The 18,373-nt window shown below is 33.1% G+C and overlaps 1 protein-coding gene across 1 annotated transcript in view; it reads right to left on the bottom strand.

Moving 5' to 3' along the window:
* The window catches only part of Ttc21b (tetratricopeptide repeat domain 21B), a 60,438-nt gene that overhangs the window by 35,355 nt on the left and 6,710 nt on the right, over window positions 1–18,373 (bottom strand). The window contains exons 6-17 of the mRNA XM_010606892.3: window positions 17,218–17,384; window positions 14,496–14,618; window positions 14,043–14,200; window positions 11,877–11,961; window positions 10,689–10,787; window positions 8,718–8,910; window positions 8,189–8,286; window positions 7,691–7,891; window positions 5,916–6,045; window positions 3,663–3,820; window positions 1,842–2,066; window positions 484–722 (exon numbers count right to left, since the gene is read on the bottom strand). Of these exons, the coding sequence (XP_010605194.2) occupies window positions 484–722; window positions 1,842–2,066; window positions 3,663–3,820; window positions 5,916–6,045; window positions 7,691–7,891; window positions 8,189–8,286; window positions 8,718–8,910; window positions 10,689–10,787; window positions 11,877–11,961; window positions 14,043–14,200; window positions 14,496–14,618; window positions 17,218–17,384 (1,876 nt within the window). The remainder of the gene's footprint in view (window positions 1–483; window positions 723–1,841; window positions 2,067–3,662; window positions 3,821–5,915; window positions 6,046–7,690; window positions 7,892–8,188; window positions 8,287–8,717; window positions 8,911–10,688; window positions 10,788–11,876; window positions 11,962–14,042; window positions 14,201–14,495; window positions 14,619–17,217; window positions 17,385–18,373) is intronic.

Raw genomic sequence — 18,373 nt, 5'->3', positions numbered from 1 at the left:
TTTACCAAGGAAAATTTCTAATGCATACCTTACTTTGGTACATAGTAAGCTACAACTTTCTTTTGCTAAAACAATTCTGAGTATAAAGCATGCCTATCTTTTTTGCGAGATAGTTGTCATGTTACACAATGTTCTTAAGTATATAATCCTTACTCTTTCTCCAAATTAGAACATTCATGGTCTAGAAAGGTCACGTAATGAAGAGAGCTGAGAAACTAGAGTGAGTCATACTTTGAAGTAGTCATAATTATGTTTCAGTGAGAGTAAACAACTTAGTTAAGAGTGCCAGGGTTTGATAGTAGTAGAAAGAAGTAAGAACATGTTAAGGAAAGAATCTATAAATTACCTGTAAAGAAGATCATAGGAAGACAAAAAATAAATTTGAAAATTAATTTTAAGAGTAATGTATTATAATACATTTATGAGTAATGTATTATAATACATTTATGTATTATAATGTAATGGGTTGAAATGACTATTTACCTGTAACACGTGATAAATAATATTTTCTCTTTTCTATGCTTCAGATAAATATCTGCCATTTTTAATTTGGCCTCTATAAAATAAGGCTGTTCGGTTGTAACATTTCGAAGAATACTTAAAGCCTGTTCTACATCTCCTTGAGCCAGGGCTAGGTCAGCATTAGCAATAGTAACACGTAATTCTTCAGATGTTCCAGCAAACTCATGGATGGCATCTTGTAAAACCTTTGCTGCCTCATGCTGTAAAGATGAAATTAAATTATTTTTTCAAAGCATTCAACAGTTTATGCTAGAAAGAATGACATTGTTATAAAACAAACTGAATAAAAAATGCTGGTATGATCATGGTGTTTACAAAATATTTACAGACTTTCTGAAATGTACAAATATTTGAAGCTAATCTCAAAGACAAAGATTAGTTTCAAATTAGGCTATAAATATTTGTTAGTTAGACAAATGCTTTCACAACTATGACACAGCAGTTGATACACATAATCATTGCCACTAGAACTTAATAAACATTGATTAGGTACTACACATTGGTATGCAGCATTAGCCCACTTAGTTTGCACACAGTTCTCTAACAAAAGTCATTATTATTATCCTTGCCTTCTGCTAAGGACATTGAGATGTAGAGAGTTGACAGATTAACAAGTGATAGAACCAGAATCAAACTTAGGCATCAAACTTGATGGGATTCAGGCAACAGGCACCCAACACACACAAGAAAATGTCATTTATTAACAGATTATTTTACCCTATTCACCAGAATAATATTTTTGTTATACTTCAGGTGAATATTTTGTCTCACTTAAGATTTATCTCTATTTTAGAGACTCTTAATACTTTCCGAATTCAGAAATATTAAAATGTGAAAAAGTGGATTTCAGATATTTGTTCAATAATTATTAAAGTATCTAACTTCAAGGTGTTTCTTTATCAGAGCTGCATTCATCAAGTATTTCTTTTGTTTTTTTCAAGTATTAGAATTTCAGGTTGATATGGATACATTTTTTTCTAGTAAAATTTGGATACATGAGAATGTTTGTACATGTAATCCTTTTAGGAACTCATAGGATTATGATTCCTTTAGGTTATTACCATCATGGTATAATTATACCTTATAGAATTACATTTTATGGTGGCCAACATAGGAACACTGAACAAGTCATCCAGAAACAAATCATATTTAGCTTTCAGGGGCTTATAGAAAAAAGCACATTTTACTGCAAAGTAATGAGAAATATATTTCCTACACTTTACCAGTTGGTCAAGGGAATAATTTTCATGTTTTCATTTTCTACTAATACCAGAACAGCCAACCTCAGCTCTGAGCCACTGAATTAAAACTGAATTTACCTGCTCTCCATTTAAGCGGTGAACTTCCACCAACTCAAGAAAGACTGATAAACGATGGCCCATATCAACTTCAGCTTTTCTGTATTTTGATTTTGAAGAAGCTCCCGTTCTCCTCATTCCTGGTAAACTCATTGCCATATGCAGAGTCTTAATTGCTTCTGTTATTTCTCCCATTTTCTTTTGTGATTGAGCTTTTATCAAATGATATAAAGGATATTCTCTCACCTGAAAAATTATATTTAATACATGTTGGGGGTGCTGATGTTAACAGGCATCAAACATCACAATAACACATTTGTTAAGGATAGCCCGCTTGTAGCTTTAACATGAAGTCTGTTTCTGTCCTCTTAGTGACATCTGAGTCATTTATCACATTAAATCAGTTCAGGGAAACAACTACTGCGCATCCCTCCCAGATGATAGAGGTCACCTGGGTGTTTCCACCATGACAGAAGAGAAACTGCAAGCATCTTTGTAAGGCCGGCAAATACATTCTTTAAAAATTATTTGACTTTTCAGGAAATATATTTTTATGTGGGACTTCTAGTACAGATACAGTTCTTAAATTCTAATTCTTTGGATTTCTAAAAACACAGTTCTCCTTTCTTTGTGACATTAAACATTTCAGGGTGATTTCATCGAATATTTTCTTTACCTTTTGACGCTAACCCTATTTGTGTAGTAATGAATCCTTTATTTTGGGCATCAACAGTGTCTATAAAAAATATAAGAGAATGACAAAACTGAAGCCCAAGAGAAGGAGATGATGATCCAATGTGGTGCTGGGCAGCCGCCAGTCCTCCTCAGGCCCCGTGTTCACCTGCAGAGCTCTGTGTAAACACTTGCTGAACTCCCAGAGGTCCACACACACTGGGCATGGCTTGTGGTTCTCCAGCACTGGGTTAGGATGAGCCACCAGTGGTGAGATCCACTGTCCTGTGAAGCAGGTGATGATTTCTACAGTGCTGCTTAGAACTTGAACGTCTAGTTCACTTAGGGGTTCACCCATAGTAGGGTTCCAATCTTGGAAAGCAAAACCAAAGTTTGAGCAGCTATGACCTATACTCTGGAAGTTCCTGAACCCAGCATTTTCCCTAATGCTGAGAGAAAATATTCAAAATATCTCAGATAGAAATATAGTATGTTTATATCCTCAAAATACGTAACTTTCAAAATAACTAGGTGTTCTGTAACAATGGATATAAAAAGAAGTTATCAGGGTTGGGGATTTAGCTCAGTGGTGCCTTGCCTGCATCGTAAGCACAAGGTCCTGAGGTTCAATCTCTAGTACCAGAAGAGAAAAAAAAAAGTTATTAAAAAGTAAAGATACAACAAAGAAATGGACAACAAAATTCATTTTTATGTAAAATATTTCAAATAATTCTCTACGATTTAACTCTCTTTAACTCTCAGTCTATATATGTTAAAGAGAAAACTGATACTCTCAGAGATATAAGTGGAAAGACCAGTCATTTGTCCCAGATGTTTGGTTGACCAGTTCATTCATTCATTTACAGAGATGGTCTCCTCATGTGGCCAGGATGGCCTCTAATTCCTCAGCCCAAGTAAATCTGCCTTCTAAAGTGCCTGGGACTAAAAATGTGCACCACTTGCACCCAACAAATCAGGGTTTCTCTTTTCCTGATAGTTCATCTAGTTTTTAAATTATACCTCCATTTTTATCCTCCTATTGCTTATGAGTTCAAAATTCTTTCCATTAAAAAATACACTTATTAGCAAAATAATACAGGCAAAGGTATGAAGCATGCACTAACGGATCAACCAGGGGACATGTCAGTCACTTGAATCTCAAATACTTACATTAAAATTGTAGCTCAGGCAAAGCTCAAGAGACTGAGAACACAATTTGAATTTTTCTTGAGACAAATAAACCTGAGCCATCAGGAGATGAGCATCTGCATAAGAGGGACTGTGATCCAGGCAGTGCTGCAGGTTCCTATATGCTGCTTCAGTGTTACCTAATGAGGAAATGCAGGGACACATCAGAAGACTGAGAGAAGCGTGCCTCATTTTCTGATTGTTCTAGTGTTTAAATGTGAACTCCCCTGTTCACAATGCCATGGTTTCATTCCCACCTCAATTAGTTAGCTTCCTTCTACTCCACATGAAGAACAGACCTCTAAGTCAGGAGCCCTTGATTGTAATTAGCAAACCAGGGGAAGCATGAGCAGATGACAGTAAAGGTTTTATTTATAATTTCATTAAAGTAGGTTGTGTGAGACATAGATACTTATTGTGTATGGCTAGAATTCTGTATGTCACTTCCATTAATAGAGAGGATACAGTGTAACCAGGAATTTTATTTTATTATTTTATTTTATTATTATACATTAAATAAGCAAAAAGGCACAAGGACACATTCTAGAGATTCATATGTATGAGTTAAAGATTTTAAAATGCCTTTAAATACCAGCTGAAATGTTAATGTTTTAGGAAGCATTAGCCATTTTTCTCTGAGTATAAAATACAAGAAAATAGTTAGGATTAATGAGAGAGGAATGGTGGAGTTGATTTGTGGCTCATAAAAGGGGCAGCCCGAGAGGAGGCTCTTCAGAGAATCATCATTTCAGATTCTGTGTCCCACAAGTTTCTCATGATGTTTACTCCCATGATCTAAACTTAGCCCTCTCATAAACTGGCTTTAAGTAAGCGCATGTAGGTTCACTTCCCATTCAACGTTGCTAAGTGATGTGGGAAAAAAGAGGTCCGAATTTATGCTCAGTTCAATTACATTTCTCAACCATCCTTGAAGTCACAACAAAAACAATAAAGCTTGAGGTCAAAGCTTTTTGGTTTCCAAGGACTCAAACTACTCATAAGGAAAATGCACTGAAACAGAACTGCGTTTTCTAAGAGATGGAGGATTAATAGAGAAATAATTGGCAGAGGCATCATAATAACTTAGCAAACAGGATGTCAAAGTTTAACTGTTAATCACTGAGCATAATTAATAGGGGAGTCTTTTATTGGGATGCAATGCTGTACTTAGAACTGTACAAGCAAAAAAAATGAAAAGTTTAAATATAATAAATATGAGTACGTGAAAGTTGTCAGAATCAAAATGGACCTGCTTGTGTCCAGTCCTAACCAAAATACAGTAACAACAAAATAATATTAATATAGATAAACATTACTAATAATATAATAAAAGAAGGCTATAGACAGCCCTCCTGCAATATGCCTATGATAAACACCCCCTGAAGAGTCTTCACACATGATTTGACTTATAACAGAAAGTACAGAGGTGAAATGAGCTCTTGAGACCATCTGTGTTTTTTTTTTAAAGTTAAACTGAAGTTCAAAAGATAGTAAGGGCAACCTCTTAATTCTATTATATGCAAAAATAATTATTTATAAGAACTCCTTTAAGTTGGTATTTTCAGTTGCTTAAAATATGTATTTTTAAAGAAATTAGAAAGTATAAAAGCTTAATCTTCAAGAAAACATAAAGACCCTTAGTTCTATAAGATAATTAAATAGGAAACTACTGTAGATGACTTTCCAAACTTAGTTTACTTTGCATAGCATGCAGCTAAATGGTACATCCATATACATGTATGATGTTCTATTTTTATGTGTAAAGCCATAAATTTTTTTTGTGTCCTAAAAAGCTAAGTTTATAACCAGGTTTATATTCTTTAGCCATAACAACCATTCACAGGAACTAAATAAGAATTAATTGGTACAGTTCATAAGAATCTGAAACCCAATACACACTACATTTGGTTATGCCCATATGTCAACAATTAATGATTAAAGCCTGCACATTTTTATTATCAGTCTTAAGTATCGAGAAGACTTTATTTTTTTAAAGTGATATAACTATATTTTCCCAGAAACTCACTTGAGCTACAAAGTGAGTGAAATCTTATAGTAAGATTTCAAAAATTAAATATTAAGTTTTGCAATTTTATTTCAGGTTAAAATTGCTTATCTATTAACATGCAAAATGTGCATCTTATTCTCCATATATATGGAGTACATAACTTATTGATACTTGCTTTATCAACATCAAAGTCCAAGGTTTTTTTAAGTTTTTAAGGAGTACTCTACCTGACAAATACTTCACTTTTGCTATTAGGAAGACAGCTTGCAGAAGACCTGGTACGGTTCTCACTATGGTTTCTAGGACTGACGTACAACGTCTAAGGAATGGAGTAAGTGGTTGCCCAGGACTTGCAGGCTAAACAAAGCAAATTAGAAGATCATTTTATAAATTTACAATAGTATTAAGGCAAAATTAAACACATTAATTTTAGTGTGACTACCAAAGCTATGCTTTTCTGAAACTTATTTATTTCACACCACCTTTACTATGATTGGAGTAACACTAAATTATCTCCCTGGGAAACCAATGAAGAGATCTACATATGATTCTGTGAAGGCTTAGTTTATAAAGAATAGCACGACTTCCCTCAGGGCAAGCCATTTTTCTAATTTCTCGTTTATATAATTTCTGAAGATCTCAATCAGAACAAATGTTAACAACTTTGCTACTTGATAGTGACCCTTTTGATACTCCTTTTTGAAATGTGAGCTATTAAAGTTAGGTCACTTATATCTGCTTTCTGTCCTGTCTCATGGATCCCTATTAGTTTGGAAACAACTATCTGGCAGAGTAACACGGGATTTCATTTTCAGTTCTACTCAAAATTGTTAATGCTTAGATAGGACCATCATGACTGTCCTAAAGCTAGATAAAGCAGATGGCAGATTAGGATAAGGTTCCATTTAAAATAGACGACAAGATCTAAAAAGAGTACGATAATCTGGAGTTACAAGATGAATGTGAGAAGATAATTTCATAGGAATAAATGTAAAGTCCCACACTTGAGTCCAAAGGTATAAATAACAGATCTAATAACTTTAATTAAACATCAGTGTTAGGGGTCAATAATGTTATGTGATTAAAAAACACAAAAAGTACAACCCCAGATGCACATCCAGAAAAAAGGAGGAAAAGTCTACTTTAGGTTTTGCAAGTTAAACCTATATCTAGAATAATGAATTTAATGAGAGGCAAAAACCAAAAAAAGATACTCTTGGGATCAAAACCAGAGTTGTCAAAACTATATCAATACAAAGAACTAAATTACTGCAAACATAAAATTTTTTTAAGGTAGCAGGAAAACTGATTTCCAAAAACTGAAAATCCATTTTATAAATGAGAAATGGTCCTTCTTTAGAGCTAAGTACTGGACTTTCTGTCACTACAATGAACAAGAGAAGGGCCAATTAATGGTCATATTTTAGCAAAAAGCAGAGCTGAATTTAGCAAAGGCAATTCAGTTCATTCACCACAGTTTAAATATAATAAACACTCCATTTTTAAGTGTGTTCAGGTTAGGTGGCACCTGATGATATTACAGAGTAGATTCCAATAAACTGTGGGTGCCAGAAGTACATGAATTCTAATAGTTCTAACCTGAAGATATTAAGATTTTAAAAATTACACATATGTATAAACCAGTATTTTTAATAATTGGTGACAGTCATTAGTAAAACATTCTGATGTGAAAGTACTTCAAATAACAAATTATATTGTAGTGCTATATTTTAGATTATATATAAATGGTCTGACTTGGTTTTTGCCCAACCTTGTAGACTGGTATTGATTATTTTATTTTACAGATAAAGAAATCTACTGGCTGTCTATATTATGACTGCTAATAGCAATGCATATCCATAAAAAACTACTTCAATTAATATAGCTATAAAAACTACCATTTTAGGATGTTGATATAATCTAACACATTAAATATAACTTGTTAGCACCTTTTACAAAGCATATAAATGCATCCTTGAAAATAATACCCAGAATTACCTACCGGCATTGGACAGAAATTCAAATATTCTGTAATAATTTCTAGCAAGAAATCAGGATTTAATGTCTCAAAATACTGTATACCAAGAGGTAAATCTTCTAAGTGTAAAAAATGAGTGTCTAATACATCATTTAATAACTGTATAACTTCTTCTTGTCGTTTGTTTTTCTTCATAGCAAGAAATGCATGTAAATAGATTAATTCCTGGAAAATAAAGAGTTTCCATAAGTTATTTCATTCAGTTACAAAGCCATTTATTTTACTTAGATTTCAAAGCCATATAAAGTATTATTCATATGCAATTATCTGTTCAAAATTAAGTACTAACTTGGAGTAACATTTACAATCATTGAGAAGAACATTTCCAAGTCTAGATTTACATAGGTAAAATAATAAATACAATAACCTTTTTAAAGTTAGCATACATTAGTCCTATACAGACACTGCTAAATAAGAAGGCTCTGTAAGTATCTAGGATGTGGCATCTGATTAAATACCTACCGCGGATTTCTCCACGGACTGCTGAACTTCACTGAGGAATTCTAGCTGCTGATCTGCCTCCTGTAATTGCCCATCCATTAACTGACACCGGATGAATCCTAAAATCAAGGAGAATAAAAACTGTCAATACTTACACCAGCTCAGGAATGTGCCCTTCAAACCACATGAACAATGCTAATAAAACATGTTCCCCCCACCATAAAACTTCAGAGTTTGGGATTAAAACAATAACAATAAAATGGAAAGAGAGAAGAAAACAGTGACACAAAAGTTAAATTAACCTATATAAAATCATTTACTCCAAAATTCAAAACACACAGAAATTATATTGTAAATTCTATTTTCTCAAGATTAATTGTGAAATAAAAAATTTATTTTTAAAGATGTATGACTTTTCTGTTGTGGCTAATAGAGAACAGTTTAATTTTTAAAAACTGCACAATACTTATTTTCCTCTTTAACCACAGGCTCTGAAGGTGGTTGTTACTTGCAATTCTATCAGGAACATTTATAGAAACAGGCATCCTACCAACAAGCGCGGAGATACTGGTGTTATCAAGGGTCATGGCAGTTTGATACCATGACAATGCTTCTTTAACTTTTCCTTGTAAAATCATTTGGTATCCAATCTCTGCAGCAAATTCTGATTGCTGAGGGGTTAAGCTAAAAGCCTTTTCTAGAAGTTTCTGAATTCTTTGAAGGATAAGTTGATTACGTCCACACTAAAAAAAAGAGAACAAAATTTGAGTGAGGCTGGAACTCAAGTGCCTGTACTCAGAGTAGAGGACTACTTTTTTTTTCCCTCTAAATATATGTGTTCATTACACTTTCCAGGATTGAATAAAAAGGAATAAAATTATTTGACACTCAAACATTTTCTATACTGATTATTTAGACAATGCAGCAAGAGTTTATCCTCTAACAGAATGTATACATCCCAATGAATACTGCTTTTGCAAAACTGCTGTATTGAAATGTACACTTCCACTGATGCTACGCAGAGTTCAGCAGTGGTGCGACATCATGATTCTCATAATTGATTTTATAAATGAGAAAGGAAAAACATTCAAGTTTTTAATCCTCGGTTTACAATTAAGTAAATATATAGTTAAATATAAATTATAAATATAATTAAATTAAAAAACTAGGACTAAGATCTGTTTTTATTAAAGACAAGGACAGGCCATTAGTGAGAATATTTTAAAAGATCAGGTCTTAAATCTTCTTGGAAAAAAATTCAAAACTATTTGAAGAAATGGCAATGTTATAGGAGTAAGTATAAGACATGTGAAGACAACTTTCAAGAATAAAAAAAGAATAAAAAGAATAAAATGCTTATTTTTTAAATGCTTATTTAAAAGTTTGAATAAATTTAAATAACTTTGGTGAGCTTATTAAAATCTAATGAAAATAACGTATCTCCTTAAAACTTCTGTAATAAGAGGAATTTTTCTTCTTTTAAGCTTCACATGTGGGACAATTTTAAATAAGACAATCCAATTTATTTGTAATATTTAGCAATTATTTTCCTTATTTTTTCCTTCCAATTTTATGCTTGATATTTATTTTATGTATTTTATGTATCTTCCCCTTATTTTTTACTAGTTTAATTAACATTCAAACATCACATTTTTTGTACTCATTCTGATAAATTTTAATCATCTCATTCTGATATATTTTTCTATTGCATTTTTGACTACCTCCTTTAATTGGCTATTTAGTTAAAATACCTCTCTATTATTTTTAAAAAAACAAAATGTCAACCTTTTTCCCTTCCAAAAGTCTCTTACACACTTTACAACTTTTATTTTCAAATGTTTTTTTAAAAAAGAAAAGAATAATCGTACCCATAAATCTTATACTCTAATTAAGGGGAAAAAATGAGAATCAAGACTTGCCATGTAAAGGTACATGATCCCAACAATGAATGTAACTGTACTGTATCCCTAAAATGTACCAATAAACTCTATAAAAAAAATAGAAATGAGCAACAGTATCTCTGGGCAGTTTTAATTTACAGTTCTTCTATTTTGAAGGTTATTTGTCTTTCCTTTTGCACAAAGTGTTTTTATGTTCTCTGTAAGATTGATTGATTGATTGTACTGGGGATCAAACTCAGTATCTTGAGCTTACAAGGCAGGTGGTGGCACCACTGAGCTAAATCCCCAGCCTTCTATTGCGTTTTTGATGTATTTTTTTTTTTATTGTAAATAGTCCTTTATATATGAGGGAAATTAGTACACTGAGTTGCAAATATTTTATTTCTATTTCCTTTGCCTGGAAAGAACTTTCCCGTCTTTAAAAGCACAGTGAGTACCCCTCCTTGAAGCCTTCTTAAATTTGCAAATCACATCTCTGCGGTTCCTTCCTAAGAAATGCACCACAATTACACATATATCATATTTTCACTCCAGGTCACATACTTTCCAGTGCAACTTTTTGGACTTTTATATTCTCTGCAATAGATAACAGAGCCCTGAAACATAGTAGGCATTCTTACAGTTCTGCTGAAGGCTATCGTAATCTTATAAAAAAGTTGAGCATTCTGTGGTTCCATGACATCCAATGCATTTCTTAAGTTTTCCAGCTCGGTGGTAGCCTAGAACAAAAGCCATCAGTATTAATTTTTAAATATTCTATGAAAAAGGAACACAAATATGCAAATACGCACTAGTGCAATGTACTATTGCTAATATTTTAAGAGACTTTTACTTTTACAAAGTCTTCCAATGGAATTCTGTATGTTGTTAATAATATTAAAATTATTAAAAAAAAGTTAATAATGATACATAAAGAATTCTTACATTCTATTCTTTAACATTTGCTGTTAAATAGAAACCCCTAGATGGGTAAAGATGCATATATATTAATTAACTCTACATACCAAGCTCTCTCTCCAATAATTAATTCATGACACAAAGGAGACATGAATGATAACATATTTATAACCAATATCCCATTGAATATGTAGATTAGGTTATTTTCAGAATGTTTTCAGGAATAGAAAAGGTACTTAGTAAATGTTTTTAACTGCTAGATCTCATGTCCAGAGCCTTACCCATGGTAGGGAAACATTCTACTAGTAAGCTACATCCCCAGACCCTAATAAATGAAAAATTAACTTATGATTTGTCCTACCAAGATCTTCCAGTGGTTATTAAAGATTAGGCATTGTTATGTTAACCAAGTTAACCATACAAAACATAATGCAGCTCAACCACTTGCTATAATATTATTTGACTCAGACTGGATTTAGGCTGCCCATCATCCAGTACATTATAAGGTACAATGGGATTTCATTCTAAGCCTATTTACTTTACATAAACTCAATTAAATTATGAAAATATTATAAATATTTTGCATATGTATTCTTCTACCTCCAGTATCACTGATTTTACTAATCAAATATATTACAACACAGGAATTTTATATGAAAAAACATATACTATAATTAATGATGTAAGGAATGAATATTCCAGGGTAATTTTCACCATATAATATTTTTGCTTTACTAGTTAATATGAGAAGCTAACTTCTTTGTGAAGGTGTGTTTCTAGTAATTAACTAAAAACTATGGATATACACTCGAAAAATGCAGGTGCTAGTGAATACGTGTGTGTGTGGGGTGCATGTTTGTGTGTGGTGAAATACAACTTTAATAGAGGAAATGCAATGCAATACAGCTCACCTTTTCTATATCCCCTTCCCTACACAGATAGTAAAGAGCCAGCATTCTCAGTGCTTCCACATTTTGAGCGTCTTGAAGCAGCAATCTGGAGGAAAACATTTCAATTAGTGATGACATACACTTACATAATTTCTTTTATTTGAAGGCATGAAAAGTTGGTCTGTTAGTCTATTCCACGGTTCAGATAGGTAGCTTTAATTAATGAATTATTTAAAATTTTAAGTTTCTGAAATTTAATATTTAATATGTTTTTATAAGATGAATAGATTGTACTAGTCTCATTACAGCTTAAATAACTAAATTATCAGCTAACCACACACAACACTATATTAAATGTTTAATTCACCTTGACCAGACTAGTTTAGAACAGAAATTTTGGGAATGCTAATATGGGCAAACATTTAAAAATCTATTAATATTACTGATAACATTAAAATATGCTCCTATGTTAAAAAAAACACACACACTAGAAAATACAATACAAATTCTACTTATAATTGGAACCAAACCAAAAGAAAAAGTATAAATTTATTAAGAAATGTGCAAAAGTTATGAAAATCTTAGGAAGCTTACTTCAAGATTAAAAATGAACTGAACAAAAGGTGTAAACATAGCCTGAATTATGTAGTACACTGAATTATCAGTTCTGGTTTTTAATCCTGAATACTTGGCCCCTGGCATGTAACTGATACTTTCCATCTTTTTAAAGAGGGGCTTGGGAAATTTTATATTTGCAATTGAATGCAAACAGAAGTGGAAAAGCCTGAATTTCAGGCTTTTCTTTCACATCTCTCCTATCCTCAAGAAAATGGTCTCCTCTGGCAGCTGCTGCTCTTTTGCCTGAGCCTAGGGAAGAACACCTTTGGAGAGGACCAGAGCCCAACAACAATGAGTGCCACACCCAGCCAGTGGGATCTGAAACTTGAAGCCTAATGGAGATCATCAGACCCTAGGTAACCCACACGAGTGTGGAATGGATTTTTTATTGTTATATTTTGGGAGATATATGGCTGTTTGTTTTATACTGATGGCTACCTGATACAATGCTCGGTTCTAGTTAAAAATTTTTCCCTAATAATTTAAAGGTTAAATGCTGAATACTATTTAACAGCTTTGCACCTTAACCTACAAACCAAAATTCTACTAGTACCTACCTTTTAGGAATATACAGCATTGTCCATATGCCAGGCATACTGAGCACTTTGTACCAGTTCATTATTATTGCTATTGTTATTATAGTACATAGTTTAGGCCAAAAAGCTTGGGGTTATCCTCAAGGAATAACTTCCTCTTACCTTTCTCAGTAAATCCTATCCAGATTCCAGTCACTTCTCAAAGCACTTTCACTACAACCATCCTGGTCACAAACACCAACAGGTCTCTTTTAGATGACTGCAAAAGCTCCAAAACTGGTCTCCCTGTTTTTGCCCTGCTCTTACCTACAGTCTCAACACAATAGTGATTCCTTAAAATATAATTCAGACTCAAAAACCCTCTAATGATTTTGCTTTTCAGAAGAAAAACTAAAATCCATACAATGGCCAAGATCCTTGTGACCTGGCACAGACCCTCTCCGCCCTTCATCCCTAACCACACGCCTACCCTTTTCCTCTTACTTCTTCCCATTCCTCACATCTGACACAGGTCCTCACTTCAGGGTCTTTCCACTTGCTCTGCCCTCTTTATGCAAAGTCTCCCAGATGTCTGCATAGCTTCCTCCCTTGCCTTCAAATCTTTGTTCAAATGTCATCCACCTTGACCCCTGATATTAAATCTCCAACACTCCCAATTTCATCTTCCTACAGTATCTTTTCTCCAGTTTATAGCTGTCTAATTTATCATATCATATAATTTTCTCGCTTGTTCTTATTAGTACAGTTCATGGTTCCGCTCACTTCAACATAAGGTTCATGAGGACAGGGAGTTTTTTTTTTTTTGGTCACCAAGAAGAGTATCTTAGACGAGGTATTTATATACTTAGTAAATCAACAAATTCAGATTTTAAGAAGAATGCAATTTTAAGTTGTCTGTAATTCCATGATGTTTAGAAAAAAAATCAATTCTAGCTGGTTTGGAAAAATTCTGATGTTCTTTTTAAATCTCATGACAAAAAAATACAAAGATCCATGACAATCTTTTCTTTTGCTTGTGTTTATAGTACTTAACCTTTGTGCTGTCTCAACCATCTGGTCCCAATCCTGCAAGGCTAGTTGTAATTTCATTTTCTTTATAAAAGCAGGAAAGAAGCTTGGAAAGTTCACGATTATCTGGTTCACAGTCTCCAAAGCACCTGAATAATTCTGGCGCATCTCAAGGCACTGTGCCTAAGGTGAGAAGAAAAAACTGACATCAAACCTGTGATCCTATGTATTAAGCTTTACACCAACCAAGGAAATCAGAGAACCTGCTTTATTCTCCTATTGTACTTCCATCTGATCTGCTAAACAACTTTTTTACTGTCCATCTTTACTAGAACAAGTAAGACAGAAGGTTCTATTTGCTTAGGTCATAACAACAGTATCATGAAAAGTATCATCTTTTTTTAAACTACTTGGATTGTTAAGTTTTCAAATATTGAAAAATTCAAAACTTGATTCATTTACCTTAACTCCAACTCACCTTACCCAACAGAGCAAAAATATCCTTTCCATCCTGTAATCCCTCTTCAAAGCACCGTAGTGCTTTTTTAGCATAAGATTCTTTTCCTCTTGTAATATCAAGCCATGCTTTCAGAATTTGTCCCTGTAAAATGAACGGTTCCAGTCATATTTCTACTTTTTTTATATGACAGAAATAACTGTTGACAAAGGAGGTAAAATTAATGTCATTTTTTTCAGTTATAACAAAATGGACTCTATAAATAGTATCCTGAACAATTACACTGTGTAGTAAAATTGCTTTCAAACCTTTGCCAACTTATTCTTGGAAACTAGACTATGAATTTTAGAGATCACTACTGGACTCAGTATTATGAAGTTTATAAAAATAATCTGCTAGTGTTAAAATCAGTATTCTCATCTGAGGCTTTGCTAGTAAATTATTTCTAACAATAATTAACATGTAATTCAATTTATAAGTAAGCAGATATTTCTTTTTTAGACAGCCTAAATAAACTAGGAAGGAAAACAGAAGATGTCTTGTTTAACATACATTAAAGATCCAGATAATTACGTAACTATCTTCTTAATTTCTCTAATAGTCCAGTGAATTTCAAATGAAAAGATAAATGGCCCAAGAAATTAAAAATGTCTGAAATTATGGTTATTTACCTTTAGAAATGTTAAGTGATCCAATGATTTGTAAGGTTTACAGGACTAGAAACTATACTCTTAACAGCAAATAAAAATTGTAAAATGTGCTCTGCTGTTAAAATTTTTTATATTACTTCATAAATTTATGTGCCTTTAGCTACGACTATATTTACTTCTCTGTGTCTTATCTGAGAAGACAGATAAGCATCTTAAACAATATTATTCCACAAACTAGCTCAGTATGGTTACTTGAATGGTTTTAAACTACTATCTCTGGGTGATTCATACAACCTATAGTTCTAACACAAAATAGTTTCTAAATGTTTCTTTTCCTAAAGCTTCCCAAGTGATCAACATGTTTTGTCAGCACCTGGACAAATACATCCTGTCTAAGGTAAATATACCACCTCCCTCTCAGGCTAGCTTCTTATCTCAACTCAGTGTTCACTAGTCTCTGAATTAGCTACACACAAATCTCAGAGGCATCATTGGTGTGTGATGCCTTATTATGTTTCCCTCATTATCTGTTATCAACTGACAAGCCTCTAAATACCCTGCAGGTATTTAAAAATTCTCATTTATTATTGTATATTTTATTTTTAAAAATATAGATAGATAGATAGATAGGCTGGGGATTTAGCTCAGTAGTTCTGCTGCCTTGCAAGCACAAGGTCCCAAGTTCGATCCAATGTGCAAAAAACAAAAAAACAACCCCCCCAAATACATACATACATACATTATATATGTATATATATAATATATATACACGTGTATATATATAATATGTATATATACACGTATATATATGTGTGTGTATATATATGTATATATACGTGTATATATACGTATATATATATATGTATATATATAATGTATGTATGTATTGTTGCTGTTTTGCTGTTTGAGACAGGGTCATAGTAGGCAGTTCAGGCTGTCCTTGAACTTGCTGTGTAGCCCAGGCTAGCCTTGAACTCACAGTGATCCTCCTGCCTCAGCCTCCAGAGTGCTGTGATATAGCCTTGAACTCACAGTGATCCTCCTGCCTCAGCCTCCAGAGTGCTGTGATTACAGTTATGTGTCACCTGTAATAATATCGTACATTATTTTTTATAATATTAGCTTTGTATAATACTTGGTTGAATACAGTATTTTAGTGTAGTCCCTCAAAACCTTCTATCAGAAAGTGTTAGCTTTTTTGCTTTCCCACATTTCATCTTCTCTCCAGGTAAGTTCACTTCACAAACTACTATTAAATTAATCTTCTGGATATGCATGTTAGTAATCACTCCCATGATTAATAATCTTCAAAGATCTTTCAATGTCTATCAAATTAGATACAAATATTTGTACTCAGCAGACAAGATCCTTCGGTTTGTCCCAATCTACCTCTCTAGATTTTTTTCTCCATCGTCCTCATCCATGAATATGGTGTTTCCATCAAATGTAAGGTTCTCTATGTACCCACAAAGAACATTTCTTATTTCTACCCATTTACTTCCCACTTGGGAAGGGATGAAACTATATTCATCTTTCAGGCTTTAGCTTTAAAGCTGTGTCCTTCAAAACAGTCTTCCTCCTAACACAGGTATAATCCCTCTTTTTAACTTAGAGTCTAGTACAAAGGCAGCAAGCAATAAAAATGTTAGATATAATTCTCCTATGTGCTGTAATCATAGATCCCTTATACCATTTCTAGTTTTTCTCATAATATAAACTAAGGTAGATACTGTAATTCATTCATGAAAGTAAAGTTAATGCACTCGTCATCTGTGTAGCACCAGCAGTATAAGTAACAATGTCACACATGAAGAGCTGGTCAATAAAAGAAAGGAAGGAAGAAAAAAGATAAGAGAAGAATAAATGAAGGGAAAAGGGAACAGAAAGAGAAGGCAGGAACCAGGGAGGCATCTTTTCAAGAGTTAAAGGATAAAAAATGAGCATCCTTAGAGAATTCCTATTTTATAGTACAGAAAATACTAAGATGAAGCTAATATGTACAAAGAAAAATAAAAATAACAGAACAGATATTACTTGATATATAAATAACATAAACTTCCTTTCATGTTGTTTTAAATAAGAAAACCAGCCACCTCATTGCTGTTATTAGGCATCTTTATCATTCTTTCAATGTATTCTCTCGCCTTATCATGACGGCCAAGGTGCCATAAAAACAAGCCCGCATGGTATAAAGCTTTCTGATCAGCTCCTTTACGTTGTTCCTTCACTCTGGCATCTGATTCCAGAATAGCCTCTCTATCTGGAACAGGAAAATAATACTAAATGAAAATTAAAATCTAGCGAAGTGTTTATTATAGGTCAGATGATTAACACCCCTGCCCCAACCCCTTCAGAAGTTTTCATTAAGTAGCCATGATACAGAAACGAATATATCGAGACAGGCATTGTGAGCTTCAGCCTAGTTTCGTCAAGTCCCTCATAGGCCATCAGTAAGCTGTGACGCTGTTTGCGCAAAGCTTTATTTTGCTAGATCTCAACTCAAATCATTTTATGAAGAAGGACTTTGGTTGGCTTTCAAGAAGAACGTACACCAACAATCTAGACTTTCCTGGGTAATATTTACAGATACCTAGGCCCTTTCTAAAGCTCAAGTTCACTGGGCATCACATGGTAGAAAGTAGAGTTAGCATTCAGATTCTGTAAATAATTTTTATGTCTCCATCTTTTCAGTGTCCTGGAAATCACATATCCCAACAGGACCAGTATTGTGATAATAATCAATTAAATGAAAACTTTATTGTAAAAAGAAAATCTCTTCTTCCTCCCTCCCTCCCTTCCTTCCTAAAAAGCTCCTATGCAAGTCCTTTGGTCCAGCTAATCACACTTCTATGGTACACAGAAAAAGGAAAACCATAAAAGAATCAAATGCTAAACTACTTCTATGTATTTGCTGATCCACTTCTCCTGTCTGGTCAATATTCTTCATATTCAAATCTCTATTTCTTTCAAAGTCCAGATTCAGTTCCAATCTTTCACAATCCTTCCCAGCCTACTCTAATGTAGTAATAGTACTTATCAATTTCAATACAGACTCATCATTTTATTTAATAGTAACATTGGAATTTAATGTTTGTTATTTTTATATTTTATTTTCTCAACAAGATTATAAACGTGAATTCATGGATCATTTACTAAAATTTTTTCTATGTGTTCTAATATATTTGGTTGAGTCCTTCACAGAAAGTGAACACATAATTGTTAGTTGGTTTCTTTTTTTTTTTTTTTTTT

This window comes from Fukomys damarensis, unplaced genomic scaffold (genome assembly GCF_012274545.1).
Source record: "Fukomys damarensis isolate Sample0158 unplaced genomic scaffold, DMR_v1.0_HiC HiC_scaffold_26, whole genome shotgun sequence".
NCBI lineage: Eukaryota > Metazoa > Chordata > Mammalia > Rodentia > Bathyergidae > Fukomys > Fukomys damarensis.
Note: the sequence above shows the minus strand (reverse complement) of the source record. Positions and strands in the feature narration are given on the sequence as shown.